Here is a 27,500-nt window from a genome sequence, read left to right as displayed (position 1 = left end):
CAGGACAAACCTGTTCTAGCAGCTGAGACTAAAACAGCAGTGAAATTAGAGAAGCGCATATCCTTATTTTCAGATTTTAATGCCAGCTCCGTCCCACGTCCAAGCTGCAAAACGTGAACATTACCATCACTGTCCAGTGTCACCACTTTCCAGTGACACTGCAGTTTCTTGGCCATGTCTAGGGCTCATAGGAAATTGTATTTACAAACACACGGTGAAAACATTGGATTATTTCTTCATTAAAAAAAACAAAAAACAAAAAAAACTGTTGTCCTTATCTTAATACATGAAGCAAAGAACATGACCTTGATTTTAAAGGCTGCATGCTTAGTTGGTAGCATAGTTGTAAATGTCAATGACATTTTGATTTGAGTTTTCTTGCTTCTGTAACAAAACCCAGAGGTTCTAGTTTTACCTGAGTTTCTGTAACACTCAGTTCTAATTTAGAGTACCTGGAACAATGTGTCCGATTGGCAAAACATTTAGTCAATGCTCATAAATATGTTCACCAACACATTTAATCCTCACACATTATCACATTGTGCCTTGTGTATTTTATGTCAAATAAAACAGAAGAAGAAAATAACAGTTTACCACTTTAGGGGGAGCTGCTGTTGGTATTGCAATACTGTATTTCAATATGGACACACAACATTTTGTTGATTTGCCATTTTCTTTATTACAAGACTTCAAGACATCTGCCTGTCGTTCACTCAAAAATAGATCAAAAAATGTAACTGAAGCTAATCTTTTCACACAAACCTTTCTTTTTTGAACTACTGCTGAACATGAATTCAAATTTTTGCTGTCATTTTGATATGAACATGCACAATAAACACATAGTAGAAGACTGCCTAAAAACATTGTATTTCCCTGCATCATGCATTCACACTCAGCATACAAACATTTGAGCTGTCAGCTGGAGCTCTGGATAGGTTCAGTTCAATTCAATTACATTTAAATGCACCAATTTAAAACATAGGTCATCTCAGGGCACTTGACATACTAAGGTAAAGACCTCACGATATTATGTCATAGGCAGAAACCCAACAAATACAAATGATTCTGGGTAAGGGGTTAGTGGAGGAAGAGCAGAGTAGCAGAGAGAAAACAGACAGACAACAAAAAAGAGAAACTGCAAACACTGGGCAGGTCAGTGAGGACACTAACTGCAAATTAGAAACATACACAATAACCATCTGCTACCGTTATTTGGTGTCAGTTTGGTGTTTGCAAGATCAGTGAGCATGATGGTTGTGGAAGGAGACAGGAGTGAGGAAAATGTCAAATGATGTTTTGGTTGAGCGGCAGGGCAAATCTTTCTCTTATAGTTATAATATCCTAAATTTAATGATCTGGTTGGTTACTTATGTGCATTTTTAAAAAAAGAATAACACATTTCATTTCTTTTTTTAGTGGGCGTAGTCTATTCAAGCAGATGTGAACTTTGTAGCTAATACACAACAATATTTGATTATTTATTATCAATCATATTTTTATTGCAGTACTGAACAACTTTTCCCATTTTGCAGATTGTTTTTTTTATTATATTGCCCTATTTTGAACGTGGGTTGTTTTTCTCTGCTTTTAGTCTTTATGCTAAGCTCGCCTCATTACTGCACAGCTTCAACTCTCAGCACAAACATCCATTCATCCATTATCTATACACTGATTAATCCTCACTAGGGTCCTTTGCCCCCTGCAAAGACATAACAGCTCTAAAAGTTGTTTCTCACGTTAGTAAATTAAATAGAAACCTGCGGCTACATACGCAGTTACTTACAGCTGTGTTACTTGTGGTCAATTGGCTAATATGTGTATATATAAAGAAAAAGCCCTTGTATAGTCTTTCAATAGATTTTTAACAGCACAGAGTAGGAGAGGAACGATACAGATGTAACACTGAACAGACTCTTCTCATGAGCAGCAACTCTGTCACCTTTAGCCCTTAACCTGCACACAGGAGGAGTCAGGAGGCTCCCGCATGAGGATCAGCAGTTCAGACAGATAACAGAGTGAGGCTGATGAAGTAATCGCTAAAATCTGTCAGTGAGTGCTAAAGTGAACAGTAAACTAACAGAGCTCTCAGTCAGCAAATTTACCTGCATGCAAATAAGTCAGCTACAGTGGGTGCAGCTGCTGACGGTTACCTAACTTCCCTATGAAATGTTTCCAGGTAATGACTGGACAAATGTGCAGAGAGTTAGTGTGTTACCTAATTATTATTATTCATCATCAGTTGTACAGCTTTAGTACTGCTACAGGAATGTTGCAAAATAGGTAAGATTAAAGGAATTATTAGGAAATAAAGAAGGTCACAGCACAAAAAGAAATAGAAATGTACAAAAGTAAAAGATACATATTTTTTAAAGAGACAAACACACTCATAAAATATAGAAGAAACTTTGTTTGGAGGCTTTTTGAATGCGATGTTAGTCCAAAGTACACAGTATTGTTTGACTCAAAATTCATAATTCAGACAATATTTTTTTAGAATTTAACCAAAAACCTACAAGTCTCACAGCTTAGAAAAGGAAAGTTTGGTCTCAAAGTTACTTGATTATATTGGGACATTTGGTTCTGTCTTGCAGTGGACAGCATGACACTATGGTTTTCTTATTTATTTATTTATTTCTTATGTGTCATTTTATATTATACTTTATATCACACCTTTTATATTGACTCATGTTTCTTTTACATCATGTCGAAATTCTTTTAAAGCATTTGGTGTTGCCTTGTTGTTGAAAGATGCCATACAAATAATCTTGCCGTGCTTGTAGGAGGTGTTCAGAGACAGCACAAGCAAAACAATGCAAATACAAGAAAAATGTGCTCACAAACAGCCCGTTCGTTCTTCAGCGTGCTTTGGCTGAAAGTGAAATGTTATCTTTTTGCACTGGGGCTGATAGTCATGATATGTCCAGCTGCTGCCAACAGCAAAGTCAGATTTAACAGTTAGGGCAGGAACACTTGAACACATTCCTCTCCCATACATAATGCAAGAGAACACAGGCCTCGCCCACGACATCAGGCCTTGTTGCACAATGAACAAACAACTGGAGAGACATTCAACAAAGACCTCCAGCTCCACAGCACAACAAGTGACGGCTTTTATCAGCAGGATCCTTCACAGCGTAGAACACCTTCAGGTATAGGTCAGGATCCGACAAGGTTTTTATTGTAACTCTAAGTCAGGCCTTTTTTATTTTTTATTTCTGGAAGATTCTGTACTTCTACAAACATTTAAGCCAGAAATTCTCAAAAGAAATAAAACACACTTTCTGCCACTTTCAGGGTCGCTGATTCTGACTCAGAGTAAATAAGTTGCCTACATTACCAGCATAAAAGTGAACGGCACTTATTTATCTTTTATTTCCACGTTGATTCAAATCCTGCACCTGAGTAGCTATTCAACCAATGAATTAGAGCACACACAGCTTCATACAGGAGGTACTGAATATATCCTCAAGACGGTTGGCTAAAATCCAGCATGCAGTTTTCATACCTTAGCATGAAAAAAAGAAATCCACCACTAGCACCTGTCTCATTTGTTTAGTCCATACAAAAACATACACGTAAAGTTATGATTTTATGATGAGTTACGTTCAGGATGTGTTTCTTGGCCTGAGCAGATTGAGATCTTGTGATCAGGTTGCTGATCAAATAGCCAAGACCTTTGAACAGATGCTTTATTGTCTGCTGACTCCATATTTAGCACACAAACATCACACAAAGTGACCCATTCCTACCCATTCCTTTAAATTCTCAAACACATAACATCTGGTTGAAGCTATTTTGTTGTACATCTCTGAAGTTGATTGATGTAGTGTAGATCACCGTGGCAAAATGCAAAGTGTCTATTCTTGTATTTTAGCAGAAATTGGTCATCATTTGGGGTCTATGTCTAACAAACAAATTAGAGTTAGATGGAAGTTTAGGGAGGTTTTTGGATTATGTTTGTTCTCTATTCAGTTTCCTTGGCTAGTGTAGGTGTTTCTGGCAGCATCTTTCTGTCTTCCAGTTTACATGTTAATTGTATATTAGTGGCAGTTTTTGGTTTAATATGTTGCACCCAGTCTCACTGCAATTTGTGAAATAGTCACGAAACTTAATCTTGATTCCTGTCCATTTGCCCAACCTTTTCATGTTCCCCACCACGACTTTCAAACCATTACATTTCAACTGGACTTATCTTTGGTGTCTGTGATGTTTTTGTCTTTCTTTCTTCCGACAGTCAGGCATTAACCAGTTTTACTGTTACGGCCCGTCCACACTAATACCTATAGAGATCACTATGAAGATGTGTGCGGCCACACTGACCAACGTTAACATTCTGTAAACACCGGCGCTGAGCAGGTACCATGTGATCCAGGGGGTATAAACTCTCTGTATATTCAAATAGAGAAGGCAAAAAATTATTGAATAATGATTTAATTTCTTTATTATGACCATGTCAGTGTGGTCATAATAGCTGTGAGCTTAAAGCCCTGCAACAGCCTCACAGAGCTGCGAACATCAACCTGCTGTTCCTCCACACGGTGGGATGTCTGACACTGTCTTGTAGCTTTGACTTTACACCAGCTAATGTTATGTAATGACTACGTTGCTACTTTCTTTGCAAAGACAGGCATACAGCAACTAATCATAGCACAGTGTTTAGTTGCTTTTTAGGGATTTTTTTGCTGCAGCATGGTCTGCATCGCCCCAACAGTGTCACTAACTGTAGCGTACAACTTGCAGTGGTGTGGTTTTAAACCGAGGAGAACTCTGTAGCAGCTCAGAAGCTGTTTCTAGTAGCAGTATTACTCTATAAAAGGGAAGTGTAACCAGTCTAGTCCTCTGGTCTCCGACCAGTGAGTCTGCCGAGAGTCTGCTGTTACTGGAAATAAGCCTTTTCTGCTTTCACTCTTCAGTGTCAGGTGTGTTTGGAAAGAACAAACTTTGAATTTTGTATAAATGCACCATATAATGTTATAATCTGAATCAAACATAGTCACTTATGTTGATTGTTGTTTGGAGATGTTATAAACCACATATGATATAAAACATGTAACATTTTGAATTAACAACGGATAAAGGCCGTGGGTTGCAAACATTAGTCTTTGGATTGCCTCTCCATTTCCTCTTGTCTGTTCTCAGAACTGCAAATCCCTTTCAAGATGCTAAATCAGGTGTTGCTGGTTTTGCATCTTGTTAGTCCTGTTAAGGAAACAAGAAATGCTGTAGACTCGAAGGTTTTTTTAAATTAAAAATCCAATGGTAACCTAAAAGCTCAACTCCTGCAACACAATCTGCTTCTCCTCTTTCCATCTGTGTTTATTATATTCCAAACACAAATGCAGATAAACTGCATAAGCACTGATCAGTGTTCATTATCTAGCTCTAAGTAATAAATAATAAATCAGGATGGGAGAGGCTGACTCAGTGTCTGACACACTGGGTTTGTTGCGAGACTCATTGTGTCTGTGTGTGTGTGTGTGTGTGTGTGTGTGTGTGTGTGTGTGTGTGTGTGTGTGTGTGTGTGTGTGTGTTGTACTGAGGGTCATTTTTTCCATCCAGCATGATCATCAGGCCAAAAATGATCATTTGTTCCATATAGTGATTCATCTGTGTTTTACATTTAGTGCTAATTCACAAGTGTTAGCATGCGAATACACAAACTTAACATAATGAACATGCTAAGCATCATGCTCACTTTGCAGTAGCTTTCTTATTGTAAGCTTAATAGCATCAAAGCACTGCTGTGCCAAAGTCACAGTTATTCATGGCATAATCTTTGAATCACATAAACTTGGACACACTGGATAATCAAGGGATTCATGTCTCCAGCTGCTAATAGTTCACTGAAAACTGGTTGCAATGTGAGTTGTTCATCATGTAGATCCCTATGCAGTTGGTGATAATGACAAAATGATTCATGCCAAATGTATATATATTTTTTTAAAGTTTAGGAAACTCATGCAGCTTGACCCAATTTGCATTATAACAAAAATTAAATGACATTGATCATCCCATAATGACATGTCACGCTCTGGCATATATTAAGTGAACATTAAGAGACAGATGAGATGAGTGACTGACAAGGACCAATTTGTTCTATCTTAACGATTGGGTCAGAGCACATCTAAAACTGCAAGACTTATGGGATGTTTCTAGTCAGCAGCGAGGACTCCCTACCAACAGTGGACTGAGGAGGAGCATACAATGAACCATTGACAGAGTGCTGAGGGATGTCCTGGAATGAGTCTCATCCGCTGTGCTCCAGCTCACAGCCTGCAGGAGTCAAATGATCTGCTGGTACTTGATACCAGAGCCTGGATCCCTGACCACTACCACTCACTTATGTAATATGTGTGTGCCACTCACTCCTGCAATTTGCTTGTTCAGTCCTGTCCATCCCCGCTAACATTCATGACCACACAATATAGAGTTGCACTGATTTTGTGTCTTCTTCTGTCCTGCGTTATTTTACTGTGTAGTTTTAGTAAAGACATACGTACCTGTAGCTATTACCCACAAAATTACAACTACATTTATAAGAATTTGTTATTTTGGGACAGGAAATACACATTCATTCCATCTGTGTCGATTCTCAGTCATCTAGGTCATGGTAGTCCTCGGAGCTTCAGTAGAAAGCTACTGGACTTTCTCTTTTTGATTTGTCACTGGAGCCTTGTTTAATATCTGCAGGAAGACTTGAGTTATCTTTGAAGGAGAGCATATTGCATATTAATACTTTTAAGTTGAATTCTTTTCCTTATTTGTCATTAACAGCTGGGAAATGCATACACATCAAAATTGCCTTGTTTTGCTTTTGTACTGTATAACCTGCTTTGATCTTGTTTTGGACTTAATTTGCTGAGTCGTTCCTTGTGGTTGTGGTAAATCCTGGTACCAGCACTTTATTTTTTTACTGCCCGTAGACAAGGTGAAACCACCTGCATCCGCAAGGTTTGCATTAGGTGCTGCAGGACCTGCATGAACCCAATGCAGTCCCCTACCTGGTACCATAGGAGACCTGCAGAGGTCTTGTGCAGCTCATGGCTCGATGGGCAGCAGTTGTTTTGGTGGTATGTGAGGGATGGAGAGTGTAGTAGGGAGGGTGGTCGTAAAGTTTTGGCTTATTAGTGCATGTTGTCATAAGCATGTCCTCCTTTCCATTAATCTCTAGTATGGAACTGCAGAGTGCAAAGTTTATTGGGAGGCACATTGAATAGGCAATAAGTCTGGTTGAAATATACTGGATTTTCCTTTTAATATTGTGTCCATGAACTTGAAAAGCTGAAAGGAGGATGAGGTGCATCCTTATTAGAACCAGATTTCTTTCTTTTGCTTGAATTAATGCCAAGAATGTGAGTAGATTGTTGTCAGTGTCCAGGGAGTGACTGGCTCACAGCAGCAACACAGAGACACTTGAGGGTTGTACATATTGTTTAGCATACACTGAACTGCTGCAACTGGCCCACCAAACCAGAGGATTTTGTTTAGGAATAAGAAGTTAAGAATAAGAAGTTTGCAAAAGCTGCTGCATTTACGAAGAGATAAAGGTGCCCTAATATCCCTTTTCCACAGCAGGAACTTTTCCAGCATTTCCACAGGACGAACAAGGATCTAAATATAGTTTTAGGGCCAAAGTTCCTGTCACCCCAAAAGACCGCAGTGTAGGGGCACATTTCTTTAGATGGGCCAGGAAATGTTGCATCAGATCCTGTAGCACTGATCGTCACAGATTAGTAAAAGACAAGCCTCAGGCTGCTGTGACGTGTGAACAGCTCCGCTCACATATTAAACAAGGTTCAATATCGGGCGGAGAGATGGAATTTTCCTGTAATCTGTATTGACCAGTGTGACCCAGAGGTTTTACATTTCCATTTCACACTTGTTAGGTGTTAGTTGGACAGTTATTGGCTTCCAATCTAGTCATGATGCCAGGAAAGTCATGTTTGTATCTAAGATGTAAACCAGTGTAACATTTTCTTGATTGGAGGATAGCTTAAGCTTAATTAGCTAATTGTTTACTTGCTGCTACTGAAGAAACAAAACAGTCAGCAGGTTGTCCAGCAAATAACAAAGAGCAACACGGTGACCAGTACCTATTTCTTATGTCTATAGCATAAGCTGTTGGTTTCCATCATAATCTAATTTATCTAATCCTTGTAGCTCCTCAAATGCCACTGAAGCACAAATCGCAATGTGCAATATCAAATCAAATCAAGTTTATTGTCATTTTGCTGTACACACACAGCAGTACAGGCAAGATGAGAGAGCGTTTCTTCAGGATTATTCAACCAGCAAGTTTTGCAGAATGAACGTCTGGGATAAGACACTAAACATTCGCTGTCGCTGTCTCCTGAAGGGACCGCAGCGTCTATGCGTGCCACCATTCGTTGAACATGACGAACCTCTTCAGGTCCTGGTAGGTCTTCAGGGACACAAAGACACACACGATGGTGTGACGATGGTGAAGCCGCAGATGCTGCCCAGAGCTAGCTGCCTGTCTGTCCGCCAGGAATTATGTCTGTAGTTGTCGTAATAGATTCATGTGTGCAAAGGCTCATCAGATACCAAAACTCTGGAAAAGAGTGTTGTAATGCAGACAGGATTTTATAAAGTTTTTAGGGTACCATTTTCTCTGTTGTCATGGTGATCATGAGGTTAATGGTTAGAAAGTTGCAAAATAATCTACCAGGGATGTGTGCATGCTTGGATCCCAGAAGACATTTCAGCAAATCACCCGATGTAAAAAATTGTAAAATCCATATAACATTGTAAAATTGGAGCAAAATGTTGTTGACATCAACACTAAAAAAAAAAAAAAATGAAGCCTCTACACGCTGTCATGTTTCCAGCAGGCCGGAGTTCTGTCTAGATAGATCGGAGTCCAAAAACACAGTTCAAGTGTCCTTCAACTGCTGCACAGCCTTACATTTGCACTGTTCATTTATAGCACCCTTCAAGCTAAGCCTTTGATAACACATATTGTACACTATGTCCTCTAAATATTAATAAAGCAGCAGACACATGTAATCATAAAGAAGAACAGTACCCCAAATCCTGCAAAAGCTAACAAAACTAGTTGGGATATATTTGGATGCTCTTTTAATGCTCTTTAGGACAGACCACGCAAGGATTTCCACAGATTTTCAGTTGGTCACTGATCTTTCTGTATCCTTTTCTTACCTTTAACTTTTATTTCCAGTACAGACATGCACATTTAGGAGCAGCCTGTCACTGTTAGTCTCAATCCCAATCTTAACCTTTAACCTGCTCACTAAAGGCAACTGTTTTATAGCAACCTATGAACATCATAAAAAACACTCCCAAACACACACCTTGCATAAACACGCATACACTAACTGTCATGTTGTCTCAATTCATTTGAAAAGTAATGGCCTGCTTAGGGGATTAGGGCTTTTGTGTGTGTGCGAGTGTGTGTGTGTTCATTTGCAATTCAGCCTCATTCCTCAGATTCTTCCACCAGAAAACAATGACAGCTAGTAACTGATGGAAGGAAAGAATTTGTTAAGGGGGAGTTTTTAACCTAAACACATTTGTAGCAGCACTTAGGTGTTTACAGAAAACATTCTGATGTTACTCGACACAAGTGGACAGTTCCTGCAGTATATAAGCAAAGAAGTGCAGATGTTGTGTGATGCTAAGATGTAGAGACATCCACCTTTTTTACATGCACTATAAATACCTGAGTGAAAAAACTAGAAGGAAAAAAACCTTCAAATTAATTTTGTTGCCTGACTGAGGTGGAAACATTAGTGTATAGATTACAACAAAGTACACCAGTGCAATGCAGTGTGCAGGAGTTTATGAATAAATGAAGATGTGCTTATGACTTCCTCACATCCAACTAAACAGACATGTCATTTTCCATCTACTAAAGTTAAAATGCATGTCCTGGTCACCAAATCAGACTGTGATTTCCTGTGAACAGTGAACAGTCCCTAAGAGGCCAACCAGCCATGTACAGCACAGCTTGGTTGTAGGAGAGAGTGCTGCTTGTATCTACCTGCCATACAATGGTGTGTTTGTGAAGGCAGGCAGGTTGGGTTATAAGAAAAGAAGTGGCAGAACCTGTTTGACCATTTTCTGCCTCTGTCAGGAAGCCAGCAGCCCCCAGGCTTGTTTTTTTTAAGAGCTGTAAACTTCAGGTCACCCTCCAGATAAGTGGAGTGGGAAAAGTTTCTCTGATAAAGTTAATGCGGGAAAGAATGCCTGCAGATACCGACTCAAGCACTTATTACTGATTACATTAAAACAAATAGGAAAGTAAAGCTTATGTAACACAATGTCATTATGTCTTTCAGCAAATAGAAATCCAACTCAAAGTCATTCAGAAGACATCACAATGGAAGTAGAAAATGGAAAACATAGGAAGACCATGAGTAAGATGAAAGAACTTGCATCAGAGCTGACATGACCCAACACGAGCAGATCCGTCTCATGATCAACACTTTACTCTAAGTTTAATCTATTACAAACTTTAAACTTTGAGAATTTTTGTCAAGGTTAGAACTGTTTCAGTGATTTCACATGAGAGGTTTCTGCATTTCTTTATTCTGACCTTGCTTTTCTCACTGGTTTCAAGTGGGCGTGGCTCCTTTGAGAAAGGTTCACATCACATTTTCTCATGCTCACCTGAGTTTAGCAGTGTAGCGGTGACCTCTGGGTCTGACAAGTTAGGCCAACATGAAGTGGCTTAAACCTGTATTCTTTCTAATAGTCAGCTGGGGGCGATTTCTCTTGTTGTGAACAGGAGTCAGATTGTATAGAAGTCTCAGAGAAAAATCATCCCACTTCTCACTTGATTTGTTACCTGAGTTTAAAGTCTGTGTTCATGTTGTAAATTATGGACACATTTAGAGGTGAAAAGATGATAAAGCAGGGTGTGTTTTATAGCAGGGCTACTTTGTGATTGACATATCACTAAAATATCCCTCTGTGTCCTCCTCAGACAATGGCGAAAAGGCCATACTGGAGTTTTCAAAAGGTTTATCCACAAACCAATACCCGATGTCACCGTCAGACAGTCTGTGGTCACTCTGAATAAAAACATATGAATGGTGCAGCTACATTGTATGGCTTGGTTCTGATGCCATGGGCCTTTGAAATTAAAAAAAAAAGTCAGAATAACTAGAAAACAAACAGGCTAAAATACTTGTGAAAAGCTGCATGTAGATGATTATGCAACACAAACTTTGTTCCATGCACTAATGTTTCCAGATACACAGGACTAAAGTATATTTAAAGTACAGACCTAAATTTGTACAAAAATCTGTGGTCATTTCCAAAAATCGGATGAACATAAATGGACTGGGAGAAGAAACTAAAACCTTATAATCATAGTTTTTCATAAAAGCTGCCAAGTTTTTTTTAATTAACATTGCATCAAATTTATCTGCTTAATGTGAAAATGATTACTGATTGTATAAAGCCCACAGAGAATTAATACCAACTCTTGAGCTCCATTTGCTTGAGAGAGCTTTTAAGACTCTTTGTAGCTTGTTGTTTTGGTCTTCCAGCCCACAAACTCTGCTGTTATCAACATTGTTTCCAGCTGCAGGCAGCTGTATTGAGCAAAAAGCCGCTGTAGCCTAACTGCTCAGCCTGAAACGACATACAGACCAAGAGAGCAACTTGATTATGACCACAGGGAAGCATTTAGCAGTTAAAGAAGCAGATATTTAGATATCTGAAACAGGTAGGCACCAAAACAAAGCTTAAAGGATGTGAACATTGGACTTAGATTTCTCACATATATCAAACATAACTCCAAATGAATAATGTTGCCCTGTGTGTCTTCTGGGAAAAACTCAATAGCTTTAGAGGGTATCAGTTTTTTCTGTGGTCCCCAAGTGTACAAAACAGTTAAGGCAGTTTTAATTTTGTTGCAGTAGTAGAACAGTGACGCTGTGTTTTGTACCGAACAGGTTTGCAATGTCAGTATTTTTAAGACTGAAATAAATGTGCAGACTTGTATATAAAGTGTATTTAAAACCTTAGGCAAAGATGAGAGTTTGAATTAGGGTATGCCAGAGGTATTCAGTAGTAACAGTGTGTTACATGTACATATAATATAAAGAACTGTCAGTGAGGGTTACCTGGCTACTGGGCAGATTTCCATATTGTTTGCACTGCTTACATTAGCCATACAGGACTGTCTGTTCTGTTCAGCAGCAGGCTGAGTCTACACATGTGTGTTGTGTAACTGAAATGCAGGATGATTCCCATGTTAAGTTTTCCTTGACATGGGCTGTGCAGCAACAGATAACATCACAGTTTACCAGTCAGGTTAGGACAAGCCCAGCTGGCTGAGGCCTGGGTGTGTGTGATGTGTAGAAGAGTTGGTAAACCCAACGGATAGCTTTAGTAGTAGTTTCCTACAAACGCTGTTTACCTTTGCTCCTGACCCATTAGTTCAGAAAGAAGAGGCTGTTCCTGTTTGTGAACTGATGTCTGCATAGGAGGCACAGTGTGAGCAGCATGTTAACAAAGCAGCAGCAGCCTTGGTGCTCTGTCTGGGTCTGCACAGGAGGTGTTCAGCAGTTCGATTTAGTTGGAAGTCACTCAACAGACGCTCACTCCATTAGATGGAGGAAGGTGGACCTTTGGGTGTTAGGGGTCTATAACACAGGTGGAATGGGAGCTCCTCAAAATTCATAATGTCCGATATAACTACAGTGCACTATGTACTAAAAAGGGAGCACTTTAGGGTCACTGTAGCCTCTTCTTTGGCCTTTATTTGTGCATCTAAAGTAGGCTGCTTCATATTTAGTGGAACAGTTTCAGGTTCACTGTCTTCCACAAGGACGTCTTGGTATCTCCTGACTGAGGAAAGAATCGTGTTTGTCACCGTTTCTAGAGGTAGAGAAAGTAACGATTCTTTTCTGAAGTGCTAAAACTGTCATTTGAATCAAAAACTTGCCCAAACACAAAACAAATATAGAAAGTAGCTGATTTTATTCATATAGAATGTAAGGTCTACCTAGAATTGGTAACACCTCCCTGCAGTGGGATTTAACCCCTACAGGCTGGAGGTTAAGTGTAAAGGTTCAATGTGGCCTATGCTCTCTATCCTTTCATGGCAGCTTGAGCACACCAGCTCACCTATGAGTATGTTCAAACACTGTAAAACCAACCATGCAACCAACAAACGGTAGCATGTTGTAATATTGGGGTGATTAAGTTGTTGACATCTGAGCCGGAGACCTATTCTGAAGAAGAAAAATAAACCAGAAAGTTCCACCCACAAGTTGACAGGGTTGGTTCCTCTGCTTCTTTTAACAGTAGAAGAAATGCATATGGCAATAATACCTGTTAACCCCATCTCATGCATATGTAGTCATAAATCTCCTGAAGCATGTATGTCCTGGACTTTCTCTTCTCTTGCAGCGTCTGTTCCAGGCGTGATTCCCTGCACTGCCTGGTCATGTTTGCACTGTCCAAACTGTGCATCCGTAACCTGGACTCTCAAATTATTAGTTCAGTTTGCTTTGGCCTTTATACGAATGTATTTGTTACATCTACTGCTCTATCTGATTGCAAACAGGGAGAGAAAGTGACGGAGAAAGGGAGAGGGAAACATGTCTTTCACAAACTACATGCAGATAAACACCAAATGTGTTTTCACTCAGTGGAAGGGGAAAACCCCTCAACAGAGCGCTGAGTCTGACGTGTCACATATCCCAGGATGAGATCATCTGGGCCATCAGCTGCAGGGCCTGCTTTGCTTTCTTTCTAACAACAGACAGAAAAGACAGTTGATGCAGTTATTGATTTAGGCTGTGATTTTAATATCATTTCCTATGTTTAGGAACACATTCACATACATCTGGCCTTTCATATATGCAGCCTCTAGCACATTTGCTGTGAAACTGCGAAATGCTCTCTGCCACAGATTTTTATTGTCTCCCAGGCAACAGCTCTCTGTGATAAAATCTGTGATTAACTTTGTCTAATTTGAGCCCCTGAACCCTGTCCACCGTAGCCTTGTTTGTATTCCCCTGTTAGATTCACTGTCTTACAAATTGTGTAACTAATCTTTTGTAACACCTTCATTTTATTGACTCCATATTATTGACAGCCATCACTGTCAATAATCCATGTTTGAGTGATTTAAAGGGTACAGTGAAAAACACAGAATCTACAAACACATATGTTCTTGTTGTTGCTTTCTTGTTTATTTCAACTAATAAGCTAAGGTGTCATACATTTATTTCAGTCAAAAACATTTAAATATTTGTTTTAAAGGAAGTTGAATTAAATTCCATGTGAGGCTAGTTAGCTTAGAGCACTAATAGTTTGTTTGGTGTTTTGGTCTGAAATCTCAGAGGCTGCATCTTAGTCTAGATGGGCAGAAACAGAAGCTTTGTGAAAATATGATGCTCATTATCCTGCAAAATGTACAAACAGGGGCACCACTGATTGAGGATGAGGAGTCTTGAGTCCACTGGACTCAAATACAGACTGACACAGACATCTGGGAAATACCAGGGTTTATAGAGATTTATTGTCTCAGAATTCTCTGTTCACACCTAGATACCTGCAATTTACATTAAAGTGAGCAACAGTGTGATTCAAGTATGTCTGTGTGTGTGCAGGGAGGAGGTGCAGCAGAACTGTGTTCGCTGGAGGAAGAAGTTCTCTTTCGTGTGTAAAATGTGTGCTAATCCGATAACTGGAGTGTTGGACCCCTGCATCTGCAGAGTCTCTGTACGCAAGGTAAGCTACTGTTCCCAACAGCCATGTCTACCTGCCTCTCTGGTTTATGAATGAATTCCATTTATGTATTAGCAGAGCTAGAAGAAGCACCACCACTCAGCCTTGCTGCCAGTTTGTCCCAGTGGTCACTTGCAGTATCTCAATGAAAAAACATTTTTGACCATCACTATGTAAGAGTCTGTTAAACTGTTGACAGGACACTTGCAATTAAAAACAAGACTGGGTTTTACTCTTTATGTTATCATTTTAAAGTCCATGAAGGATTTATATATATAAAATCTCCTTGGCACATAGAAAAGTGAGTCTTTAACACAATTGTCTCAGTGCTTCTGCAAAACAAACCCTCCCAGCTGAATCTACCAGACTCCACCTGCAGGTGAATCACTGAGTAGAGAACACAAATGTGCAGGTCTTTTTAATACATCCATGAGTAATTCAAAGGTAATGCATTCCTCAACTAAACAGGAATGTTCACACTGCATAATGAGTGTAAAGTCCAGTATATCTGGTTTGTACCAGAGCACTTAGTCTAGGGGTGAAATCCAGGTTTCATATTGGTTTGGTACTGTGATTTTACAGTAGATGTGACTGTAGAGATGGTCAGCTGTGTTTTGTCTTCACTGTTTTGCTCCATGTGTCTGCAGGAGCTCAAAGGAGGAAAGGCCTTCTCAAAGGTAAGATTAACATCTATGCAAGTATTTTTCCGCAAACTACCCAAACTAACTTTTCACTGATCCCAGCCCGAGTTAGCTGACCTGTTGGACATGAGAACTGTGGCTCATAAAGTCTAAAGTTCTCCGCTTCCTTCATAAAACACTCATTTACGATGTCAGTGGTGGTAAACACTGTGTTAAATACCAGCATGACTGCATCCTTGGGCCTTGTTACAGGGGCATGGGACGGGGCACAGTCAGAGGGTAATGACCGGGAGAAGTGGCCAGCGATAGATCACACTGTGTTTACTGCAGTGTGTGTGTCTGTCGTGTAGATTGCAGCTGAACTCCTGTAGCTGAACTCATCAGCTGTTTGAATTACATTCGAGCTCCAGCTGTGACAAATGACTGGAATATTATGAAGTCACACCCTGATTATAGGGCTGTTGATTCCTGCAGGTTAATTACCACAGTGTGTCTATGCGGGGTGATGTGTGTACAGTGTGTTAGTCAGGGGGGGGATTTGGTGTGTCTCCTCTGTTTGCACTGTCTTTGTGGACAGATTGTAACACAATGGACACTTGGGCAAGTCAAGTAAAGGGCCCCATCCCTCCTTTCTAGGAAGCAGATGACTATCTCTTTCACTCTCTTTGTCTCTTTGTATTTCTTGTATGTGTCTTTGTGGTTATTTTGTTTGTCTTTGTGGTTGTTTTGTGTCTTCTAAACTTTTGGAATGTCTTTAGGATTGCCTTATCTCTCCTTGTGCTAATTTTGTATCTCTGTAGGGTTGTTTTGTGACTATCTGTGGTCATGTTGTGTTTCATTGTGTTTTTTTGTGTCACCTTGTTGTGTGTGTGTGTGTGTTTTTTTTGTTTTGTCTTGTCTGTCTTTGGGTTCTCTTTGTGGTCATTTTATATTTCTTTATTTAGTTTTTTGTGTCTCTTTGTGTCTGTTTGGTGCTTGTCTGTTTTGCAGGTAGAGTAAAGAAATAACTTTAAATGACATTTTCTCATTTAGTGGACACAGATGGGATACATTTTCATGAAATTTCTTATTAGGAGCTACACTGATAATGAATTACACTTATCCACATGAACCAACTCCACCACAAGCTGTAGCCCTCAATGAGGAAGCTGTGCTGAGTGGGCAAAACACTGTGAATGGGGAGGTTAAAGGAGGTTGTTGACTTCTACGTAAAGTCACTCTGCTGTTGTCTTTCATTCACTTCCTCAAATGACAGGACTGATTGTTAGTTGTAAACAGAGACAATAAGCATTTAACAAAAAGATATTAAAAATCCAACAGTTCCTGCTGATTCACATCTGTGAAGGTGCAAAATACAAAATCATGAAGAGACCTGGTCTAGACTTTATTCTAAATCTATAGTTAGCTCACCTTGGTTGTTTTCTCTTGGTGTTGTTTTCTTACATCTGTGTGTCTGTCTGTGTACCTCCAGCTCGGATTTGCTGATCTCAACATTTCAGAGTTTGCTGGTTCAGGCTCCGCAGTCCGCTGTTGCATCCTGGAGGGTTATGACACTAAAAACACTCGGCAGGACAACTCTATCCTCAAGGCATGAAACTGACACACAAACATATGCTGACGCTGAACTGACCAGCGCAGAGATTTAGTAACATGTTGGGGTTTTGTTTATAGGTGATAATTGGGATGACTCTTCTGTCTGGGGATCCCTGCTTTAAAACGTGAGTTCCTTTTAGTTGTTTGGAATGGACAAGAATATAGCTGTGGGGACTTTTATTGTAATACATAAATAATGATAATAATGTTTTTTTTTTACCAGGCCTGCAAGTACAGCCAAATCTGTGTCCATCGGTGACGAGGACCCCACCCTGCAGCTGGACTGTAAGGGGGAGAGCACTGATGCCACAACGCAGCCACTGGGAGGCATCGTGGAGAGATCTTGCGCCTTCAAACCCCGACAGTCATCAGTACACAGCTCAGGTAACTGCACTGCACTGCGGTCTTCTTTAGTCTTCTCTAACCAACTGGCATTAAAGAGTAATTAAAGTGAATCACAGGCTGGGTTGAAAAAATAAGATCCACACTGGAGCAAAATAGTAATATCCTTTAATGCAAGATGGCTATTGTGCCACCAAAGCAAGCAAGTAGATTAAACTTTTACGTGACTCTAAAATCGAAAAGGAAAGAATGTCAATATTCTGCATTTCTCTTATTGTCAACAATGGAAATGAAAAGACAAAAAAACAACACGGTAATAAGAACAGCTTATTGGGAATTCAGCTATATCAAAATCCATTATATGTGAGCACAGAGAGCAGGAGAGAAACAAACAGATGTAAAGTGCCGCAATGCCAAAAAGTTTCTGTGTGAATTCCACCAAAATCAGGAACAGTTTACAAACCACCTTTTTGTTCTGTGATCATTTAGAATACTCCAATACTTTAGAAGTCTTGGGTTTTTGGAAACCCATATCTTTAAGTCGGACTCTGTTGCTGCCACCATTGTCTAAAAATGTAGCCTGACTAATGACAGGAGCCAAAAAACATCTGATGTCATTATGCAGCAATTACCTTGTGATGAAACAGAAAAATGTGTTGGAATAATTAGAATAATCTTTAGGAAAAAAGTCAATCTGCTGCTCCTGTCTATTCTCAATCATGAACCCTGACTATTCAAACTTCTTCATTTGAGGCAGCACCAAGATTTTGATTGCCACTATTTTCTAGACTAATCAGTGAACTGAAAAAGTTTTCAGGGAAATTGATTATGAAAACAAGTTAATAGTTTCTGCATGACACAGGGACACTGTGGGTATTGCTGCTGAAATTTATTAAATTGTCATGAACGGTGAATTTGAATGAATATACAGTCATGGAAAAAATTATTAGACCACCCTTGTTTTCTTCAATTTCTTGTTAATTTTAATGCCTATTACAACCATTTTTTTCGCTACCTGTCTCTCACTCATGCCAATTTCCAGCAGTGCCAAGATGGCTGCCTTTGTGACTTCACATAATTCTTTTGTTTTAGACATAATGTGAGAGCTAACAACTTCTGAGTTGTGCTACGGCTTGAATGTACGCAGGAAACCACTCCAGGCCTTTACATGTGCAGTGCTGCTTATACAGAATAGAATACAGAATACAGAAAGCTTTTATTGCCAAGTGAGCTCGCACACACAAGGAATTTGACATGGTGAATGAAACTGTGGTACACAACAACAACAAGACAGGCAATAAATACAGAAAAATGAACAAGAAATTAAAGAATAAAAGGGTGGGCTCATAATTTTTTCCATGACTGTATGTTTGAAATGAGTGGATGCAGAAATCTCAAGAAACAGAGGTCGGAATCTTTTGATCAGATTTTTCTAACTAGCAGAAAACTAATGTTAAGAATTACTGACAGTGGAACTGCAGTGGACAAACAGCTGATTAAAGACACAGAACAAAGTGAGACAGTCAGGTGTCAATGTATCAGGTGTGTATGTGTGTGTGTATTTGTGTGCTTGCAGGGCTGCCAGAGGAGGAGAGTGTGTCCAGCCCAGATGAGGTCTTTCACACCGGTCATGTCCGCAGCTCCAGCTACGCCAGCCAGCACAGCAAAATATCAGGTCAGCATTTGCCTGGTTTAGTTAAGACAAGTGAGATACCTTGATGAAACAACTTCTTTGACCTCAGAGTGGTGCTATCAACACAGTTTAGATAAATGTATTTGACCCAAGCCTTAGAAATTTAGTTTGGGTTGACTAAGTAACTGGTTGACATGTTACTAAGGGGAGTGATCAGACACAACAAGACGTGTGTTTGATGGACATGTCTGATATAAAGTCAGTATAACAGCAGAAACTGATGTTATGGGATGTTGTGCCTACGTGGGTCAGTTAAGGGGGTAGTACCCAGGGTGTTAGCATCATGCCAGCATCTCATTCATTTAATTTGTCTGTGTTCTTCTCATGCTTTGGCAGCTAATCTCTTCGGTGCAGTGATTGATTACAGAGCTAGCTGACTGGGTGCACACTGGACCCCTGGGCTGGAGCTTCGTTTTGAAGAACTTAGACGATTAATAGTTTTCTATAAACATTCCTGTCTGTGCAGTGACCTTGTTGTTTTTCACTGTAATACATTTTTAAACTCTTCATAGCTCTCTATTATAACAACATGCTTCTCATAACTGAAGAAGGCAGCATGCTATCAGTACACGTGCTGCAGAAGAAGAGTTATATAAAGCGTCAAATGCTGCATTAAGGGAGTGAAAACCTTGCTAACAAAGAACTTTATATTTACTGTCGTAATACCCAATGTCTCCAAATGGGGTTTTAGAATTTGTCGCGCCATCTTATACAAAGAAAGCTTAGCAATGTCAAAATAAAATGTCTTACTTTGTGACATGCCCACTTTGATGGAAATCTTCTCACCAAAATAGGGTTTTGATTATGATGTCTTGCTACAAACGCATTCAGGGAATTCAGACACACATCAGCCTGTGTAGGTATTCGTCACAGCTATGTTGAATGTTGACTGCTGCACATGTGCAAGTTGTCCATGCAGCGCTCTAACCAATGACTAATCATCATGACATGACTGAAGCCATTTGAGATCATGGGTTTCAGAGCACAGTGGTGCTGTTGTCACATTGTGCCTGAAAACTTCGTCTTAGGTTTGGTGCAACCCAGTTAAGCAACTCGCTAGTTTGGACTTTCTGCACGAAGTTAAGCCCCATTTGTTAACTTTCATTTGGTGAACTCTTCAGGATGTGGTCCAAAAAAATAGCAAGCAAACACAAATACATTTCCATAACTACACTTAAGTAAAAAGATTCCTCCATCACACATCATCACGTTCTAAAATATGCAAATCTGTTCATCTGCTTTCCTTTGCTAACCTAGTTTTTTCCTTTTCTTCTCTCCTTTTTTCTCTGTCCTTCCTTTTCTCCTCTCCTCTCCTCTCCTCTCCTCTCCTCTCCTCTCCTGTCCTCCAGGATACAGCACAAGTCACTCTCGCTGCTCCAGCCTGACTGACCTCAGTCACCATAGGAACGCCTCCTCCAGCAGCAGCGCCTCCTGTGGGTTAGCCCACCCTTCACTGCCACCTCCCTCCACCTCCACTGCACCACATCAACCAGCAACTCCCACCAAACCAGAGAGACCACCTCCACCCTCTGCAGCAGCCCTCATGTCCAACAGGTCCTCCAGGTAGACGCACACACACATCTGCACTTTTGACTAAACACACCTGTTGCTGCATGTCCTCTTGAGTCACTGATGTCACTGAGGCATGCCAGGACTCGTGGTGCTGATCAAAGACTGCGGTTGAATTCGAGGCATGTGAAAATATACATGCCTGGAATTCTTCAGGAATTTATTCCAGTCTGAAAGAAGGCGTGTGTGATGTGTTCTGCTGGTTATGTGAATGTCGACAACAACTTCATACATAGATGTTAGTCAGGGTGTGGGCTACAATATACTCACAGCGAAGACTTCAAATTGTACAAAGTTTGTGTTCATTCACATATACTCACACAGTATACAGCAGAACATCCCTGTGCAATATCACTGAAAAGTCAAATATTCAAAATTGTATCACCTCCCAAAAATTTTATTATTTCCAATTTGACAAGTATATTATTTCCTCTTGTGAACAATCAAAACAAATGCTTTAGAAAGACTATATTTAAAAAAGAGGCCCCCAAATTAGAAACTCAACAAAAGCATGCCTGTGATTCCTGACATAGAAGTTAAGACATCTGTGATAATTGTAACAAAACTGAGTACTAGCAATCTGCCTATTTGCATCAACATGGATTTAAATGGGCCGTATTTATCTGCATGTCAGCATCATGTCTCCACATGGAAAAGAATTGTAAGAGGAACTAAAGAATGTGACTGTGAGACTTCACAACGCTGGAAAAAGATAGTGGAAGATCAATAATCAACTAAAAATCTGTTTCAAAGTTACAGCAGTAATCAGGAGACACAGAACAAGTCATAGTGCCACTAATTTAGAGCCACAGCAGTTGTCCTCCAATAATGATGCCACAGATAGACTTCCGTAATCTAGTTCTGGAAAGTAAACATGCAATTGCTTCAGACTTGATACATTATGAACCTGAGCAGGACTACCACAAGGAATGCTTGGTCCTGACAGTGAAGCACGGAGGTAGGCGTGTGATGATATGGGGCTGAAAGAGTGCAGAAGGTGTTGGAGAGATGATATTCACAGAGGGCACCATGAATGTCTGTGGATACACCAAAATACTGACTGACAAGATCAAGATCTGTAGAAACCTGGGCAGAGAGGAGCATGATAATGATCCAACATACTCTGACAAAAATCACACAAGATTTTCTAAAGAAGAAAATTGTAAAGACCTGCTGAAATAAATACCTGTGAAGACATTTGTGCAACACTAGTATCCTCCATGCTGAAGAAGGTCGAGTCTGTCGTCAAAAATACAAGTGGACACATGAAGTATTGAAAAAATATAAGATTTGAATGTCAGTAATGAAAGGTGTACTGACTTTTGTTGCATTGAGTTTGTGGTGTATGGCTTTTTAATATAGTAAATTTGTTCATTTTTGATTTTCATTAAGAACAAATACCTACTGTTCAACTTAGAAATAATCCAGCTACTATAAGATGGGATACGGTTAAAACATTATGAAGTAAAACTTTGTGTCTGACCGTTGTTGTGTTTCAGACAGGAATCTTAATTCTCTTGTGTTTGTGTTGGCCATCAACAGGAGGAAGAAGGACACTGTGGAGAGGCAGCCCAGCTGTGTGGACGACACTCGCATTGATGCAGGTGACATTGTGGAGAAGATCGTGCAGAGTCAGAACTTCTCTGACAGCAGCAACAACGAAGGTTGGATGGAGTGTTATTTATTTGGTTTTGGTTTTAGCACACTTGAGTATCACAGTGGTAACCTTTGTTTCATCTACCTTCAGACAGCAACTTAAGACTGTTTGTCAGCAAAGATGGGACCACGGCCCTCAGTGGGACGCAGCTCGCCAACAGGTACACTCTGGATATGTAGCTTCATGTGTCTTTTTACCACCACGGTTTCCCCATTTAATTGATCGTGTGTTTCTGTTTTTTCCAGAGGAACACCTGGTATTTTTGAGCCAGTGGTCATTGAGACTCACTGAGAGAGCCGTCAACACACCTTCAGCCTCATCAAATGCTTAATGTTTCTGTGACATGTGATTGTCTGTGTATGTGCAAGCATGTGCATGTCTTCAGTGCACACAGCTTCATATACGACTACTGTCATATAGATATTGAGCCTCTCTACTATATTTAATCAGGTGGTGGGTGATGTTTAACTCATGATTACATTATTTTATGGACTAGCAGGCAGGGTTGTTTTTAACCTCAGACAAGGAGATAACCAGCCTTTATTTTTAGTTTTACTGGTGTTATACACACATTTGAAAATAATCCAATCTGCTTCTGTTGGTCATATTAATTTACAGAGTTCCTGTTGTGTATTGGTTAGATTCAGCGTGATCTGGTTTAAACTAAAACACTTCCAGCAGTTTAGATAGAATAGTTCTTTCCCTTTCTTGGGAAGCTTTTGTTGTGTACAGCAAAGAAGAATCAGAATTAATTCACCAGTGCAACTATAGAGCCTGGCAGGCACCAGGAGTGAACAGCTGTTCTCATGCACAGGAATGACTCATTCATGCTCCTAAACTTTATGTGCACAAATTAGCAATTGATATAAAGTCAGTGTAACAGCAGAAACTGATGTTATGGGACGTTGTGCCTACGTGGGTCAGTTAGGGGGTAGTACCCAGGGTGTTAGCATCATACCAGCAACCATGTTCTGGTGCGAAATTGAATTCCTTCATTTGTGTCAGTGTTGTCAGGTTATCTCATTCATTTCATTTGCCTGTGTTCTTCACATGCTTTGGCAGCTAATCTGTTCGGTGCAGTCATAGATGGATTACAGAGCTAGCCGACTGGGTGCACACTGGGCCCCTGGGCCCCTGGGCCGGAGCTTCAGTTTGAAGTGACTGTTCTTTCTTGTTGGGAAGTCAGTCAAACAACTATAAGGAGACAGAAAATGATTACACAGAGATCCACAAAATGACCTCAAAATGGTGCAAAAGGACTACAAAGATGCACAACAACTACAAAGACATGCAAAATGACCACAAAGACAGCAACAACCAAAATACATCTTTTGGCTCCCATGTCGGATAGATGTGGAGTCTTTATCGTGTCTGTGCTGATATTGTATTCACTAAAAGTTAGGAGGTCATGGGAAATGTAAATGATCGAAATGAGCCACTTGGATTTAGACAGATTTTACCCGATAAACAATAATCGTTGATGTGGGTAAAACCTGTGCTGAAAAGTGAAATCTAGTTTTACTCATCCAAGAGCATGACTTGCCAGGTTGAGAGCATCAGTTACTAATTTGTGCACACAAAGTAGTTGTTTCTCTGCTGACACTTTGAAAGTATTTCTGCTAAAAAAGAGGAACTATGAGCAAAACATGACTCTGTTATACTAATGACCATTATGTTGATAATATCTGCATGGTACTGATACCAGCTGTAATTTAGGTGTTTGAGTCTACTTGAGAATTTGCAGTAATCCAGTAATATTTTTCTTTACATTGGATGTGTCTCAGACCAGTCCCTGATCCTTTTTAGCAGCATCAGTGAGCAAGTTTGATAAAGCTGTGGCAGTTTTGTTTTTTTAATCTATTCTATTAGCTGCAGCTACACTTTCAAAGAGACAGCCCAAATGCAAACTCATGCTCAATGCACAAACATTAAAACCAAACTCCAGGCGTTCATGCTGCTGATGCGAGTCATTCAGTAAACCTATTCACAGTACAAAGATTTGCTGTGTACATTACTGAACAAAGAAGCAGTCTAAAGCAGTGAAACTTTGACCAGTGCTCTGTGCACAGATTACTTGAATAACACTCTGAAACCACTGCATCGTGGAAATTGTAGTGCAACACTGAAACAGCAGTGCATTCAGGAGGGGCTTTTTTAACTCAAAAAACTTTTTGTTTGTAACAAAACACAACAATACATACTAGTGGTACAGTCAGTGTTCACTTTAACACACCGCTGGATGAATGGAAAGCAGCACATAAACACATGTATTAACCTGTAGGGAGTGATGAACTGCATGTTCAGGCTACTCACAGGAGATTAGGATTATGATTGTTCCACTGACTGGTGACCACAAATATGACTTTATCAGATGATTATTTTGACTTTTGAGTTGCTGAAGACCCACGAATGCAGCCTAAGTGTCATCAAAGCCTCCAACAGACACTCTAGGCAGACTAAGTCCAAATCAGCCTGGAGCTGAAGCAATAGCTTTTATCCTTTTGCTTTATTGTAAAGCTGTTTGATCACTGTAGGTGTACGTATTATACTGTTTTGCACATGTGAACTCTCTGAGGATTGTTAGAAACCACTAAAAGGAAATAAGATGGCATTGTTGTAAAAACAACAACAACAACAACAAAAAAACACCGAAACATGGCATCCTCTGTTTGTTTTTTTAAATTATTTTTTATTCCTTTATTCTTTTCTTCATTTCATTTCAGTGTCTGAGCTCTTGATGTAGGGCAACATGTTATGTCACATGACACCACAAAGCCTGCGTTCATATGGCTGGCCATATGCAACCATTTATCCTCTGCACTTAATATGTAATTATTTTATCCACGCTTGAGGTTTGAATGCTCTTGTAAACCCATCGACAATGTGAGGTTTTGTGGTGGTGCTTTCACAATTATATATATATTTTTTAACATACAAATAAGTTGAACCCAGAATGCAGGTATTTTAAAGGCCGGAGATCCTAAAACCATTGCCACATTGCAACAAACTGCACAGAAAAGTTCATTCAAGCTGCATTAATTGACTTAAGCAGGGCAACAACCTGTAAGTACAACATTGGCATCAGTGAGCAAATGCTTGTTCACACATCCGGAGCAATATTAGCATTTATTTGGAGTTGTGTTTCTGACCTCCTGATGAACGGGAGCCCTATACTGATACTTTAGAACCTCAGGTTGGGTCTATCTGATTCTGTAGCTGCTTAAAAGATACTGCTAGTTGCTAACTTTCTTTTGCTATTTGGTGCAGCACAGGTAGTGAACTTTGGGATTATTGTTGATTTTTAGCTGGAAATTTGGTTAATACCTGCAGAGTCTTTGAACTAGAAAACCAAAAGAATGAGGGGAACTGCAGAGCTGTTGATGATTCTCAGTGGGTTTGTCACCAAAGGTAACATTACATGTTACTGTTTGATCTATTTTTCATTTTTGATTTTTTTTTTTTTTAAATATAGGTGCAGTTTTAAGGTGCAATATTTTAAGATTCAGTTTACTGTTGGAACATTGGAACCACAGTTAGTGCCTTTTTGGATCACTAGATGGATCACTGCAGGACCAAATAGTTTCAAGATTTTTATTTAAGCCTGTATTGGCCTGTTCGCTGCTACTTCTGGCTTCACTGTGACTTCACAGTATTTATCAGAAAGACTAACTTCAATCAGAACTCCTGCACTTTGTAGTTTTAGGCAGTTTTTGTTTTGTGCTGCAATCGCTTAAATCCCCATTTTCAAGATGTAGTTAAATCGTACAAATTCTGTCACTTAGCATTGAGCTAGCAGTGACACTGTGGGCCTGTTGGCTGTAGTGAGGTCAGTGTCACAGCTTCTGCAGCAGCACAAAGCCCTTGTTGTGCCACGACTGACAGTGTACAATAGATCCTCGCCCCACGGGATGCATTTGTCGTTTGTGTATGTTAATGCTAATACTGTATGTATGAATGTGCCACTACTTGCATGCGGGCCATGCATATCTGACTGATGTGAAAGGACGTACTGTATATTTGATAGATTCTATCTTTTTATCTTTACTCTGGTCCATCAAACTCTGGTTAATAGCAGGTAAATAGTGCATAAGTGCTGCATTGATGCAAATACAGGAGGGTACTGGGGATATCTTTTCAAATGCTGGGATTCCAGCCTCAGCAGAGTTTTCAGTCGCCGTCCACACTACAATTTAAAAACTGTTGATTCTATGTATGGTGCAGTGCCAATACAAAGTTTTCATCCAAACACTGCCAGTTCTGTGTCTTTAAACAAATGTGCTGCCTCTTGAATAGCAGTTCATATTTGTTATTTCATGTCATAAATGTAGTTCTCTGCAGTGTCTGTGAGAGCAGGGGTCAGTCTCCTGTCTGGAATATGTGGGGTGAAAAGACAACATATACACGTAAAGAATGTTGCTTATACAATACATGTAACTATACAATCTATTTTCCTGTTTTTTCAGACCAGCAGGCTGGTCTTCAGATTGGTGCAGAACTATATGTAAAAGCTAATATTGTGTGGTGAAATACGACTGAACAGTGATTATTCATAGTGAAGGGTGTGGGTATTAGGGAATACATATGGTAAAGGGAACTGTCGACTACTGTGATTTGTTCTAGAAATACTTATTCTTTCCTTTGTACTTGACCGTGTGTAATCTGTGACATTATTAACATCATTTATACAACCAAATGCTTTCGTTGCATGTGATGAAAGATTTATTACATTTCTGGATGATTAAAAGTTAAACTGAATTTTTGGGAGTGGGATTATACTACATTTGTAGTTGTGGTACAGTATTGATTTACATTAAGAGGATGGGTTTGGTATAAGGAATAAACTGCAGAAACGATTTTCTACTATATTTTATAACTTATTTAATTCAAGTTGTATTTAGCAGAATGGACCAATAATTATCAGCTTTGTATAATTGTAATATATGTATTTAAACTATTAAAATGAGCTTTGTTATGTTTGATTGACACAATTTTGTCTGCATCTTTGGTACTCATTATTATTGTTGTTTTCAAATGTGTCTTAACTGTTATCACTCCATGTGTTTAAATGTCAGGTGTGACGGCCCCCAGGGTTGGCCCTATTGTGTCTGCTGTTGCCTGTTTTTTCCCCTTTTGTTTCAGGAGGCTGATGGGTGGAGTTGAGGCATTTGCAGTGATGCTGCACACCTGAGTAGGAGGGACTCAGGCTATAAATTAGATCTGTAGGAGCTTCCCACTCTCTTCCCCAGGGGCCTTATTTATCATCAGTGCATAGAAA

General features: G+C 39.7%; 1 protein-coding gene across 1 annotated transcript in view; it reads left to right on the top strand.

Annotated features, from left to right (window-relative positions):
* Nucleotides 1-27,213, top strand: part of LOC103361293 (protein FAM102A) — a 30,033-nt gene extending 2,820 nt beyond the window's left edge. Inside the window, exons 3-12 of the mRNA XM_008287334.1 lie at nt 14,613-14,733; nt 15,378-15,407; nt 16,843-16,959; nt 17,043-17,089; nt 17,188-17,348; nt 18,883-18,981; nt 20,349-20,562; nt 22,111-22,232; nt 22,316-22,385; nt 22,471-27,213. Coding sequence (XP_008285556.1) covers nt 14,613-14,733; nt 15,378-15,407; nt 16,843-16,959; nt 17,043-17,089; nt 17,188-17,348; nt 18,883-18,981; nt 20,349-20,562; nt 22,111-22,232; nt 22,316-22,385; nt 22,471-22,516 — 1,027 coding nt within the window. The 3' untranslated portion in view covers nt 22,517-27,213. The remainder of the gene's footprint in view (nt 1-14,612; nt 14,734-15,377; nt 15,408-16,842; nt 16,960-17,042; nt 17,090-17,187; nt 17,349-18,882; nt 18,982-20,348; nt 20,563-22,110; nt 22,233-22,315; nt 22,386-22,470) is intronic.
* The last annotated feature ends 287 nt before the right edge of the window (nt 27,214-27,500 follow it).

Source organism: Stegastes partitus, unplaced genomic scaffold (genome assembly GCF_000690725.1).
Source record: "Stegastes partitus isolate 25-593 unplaced genomic scaffold, Stegastes_partitus-1.0.2 Scaffold496, whole genome shotgun sequence".
Taxonomy (NCBI): Eukaryota; Metazoa; Chordata; class Actinopteri; family Pomacentridae; genus Stegastes; species Stegastes partitus.
Note: the sequence above shows the minus strand (reverse complement) of the source record. Positions and strands in the feature narration are given on the sequence as shown.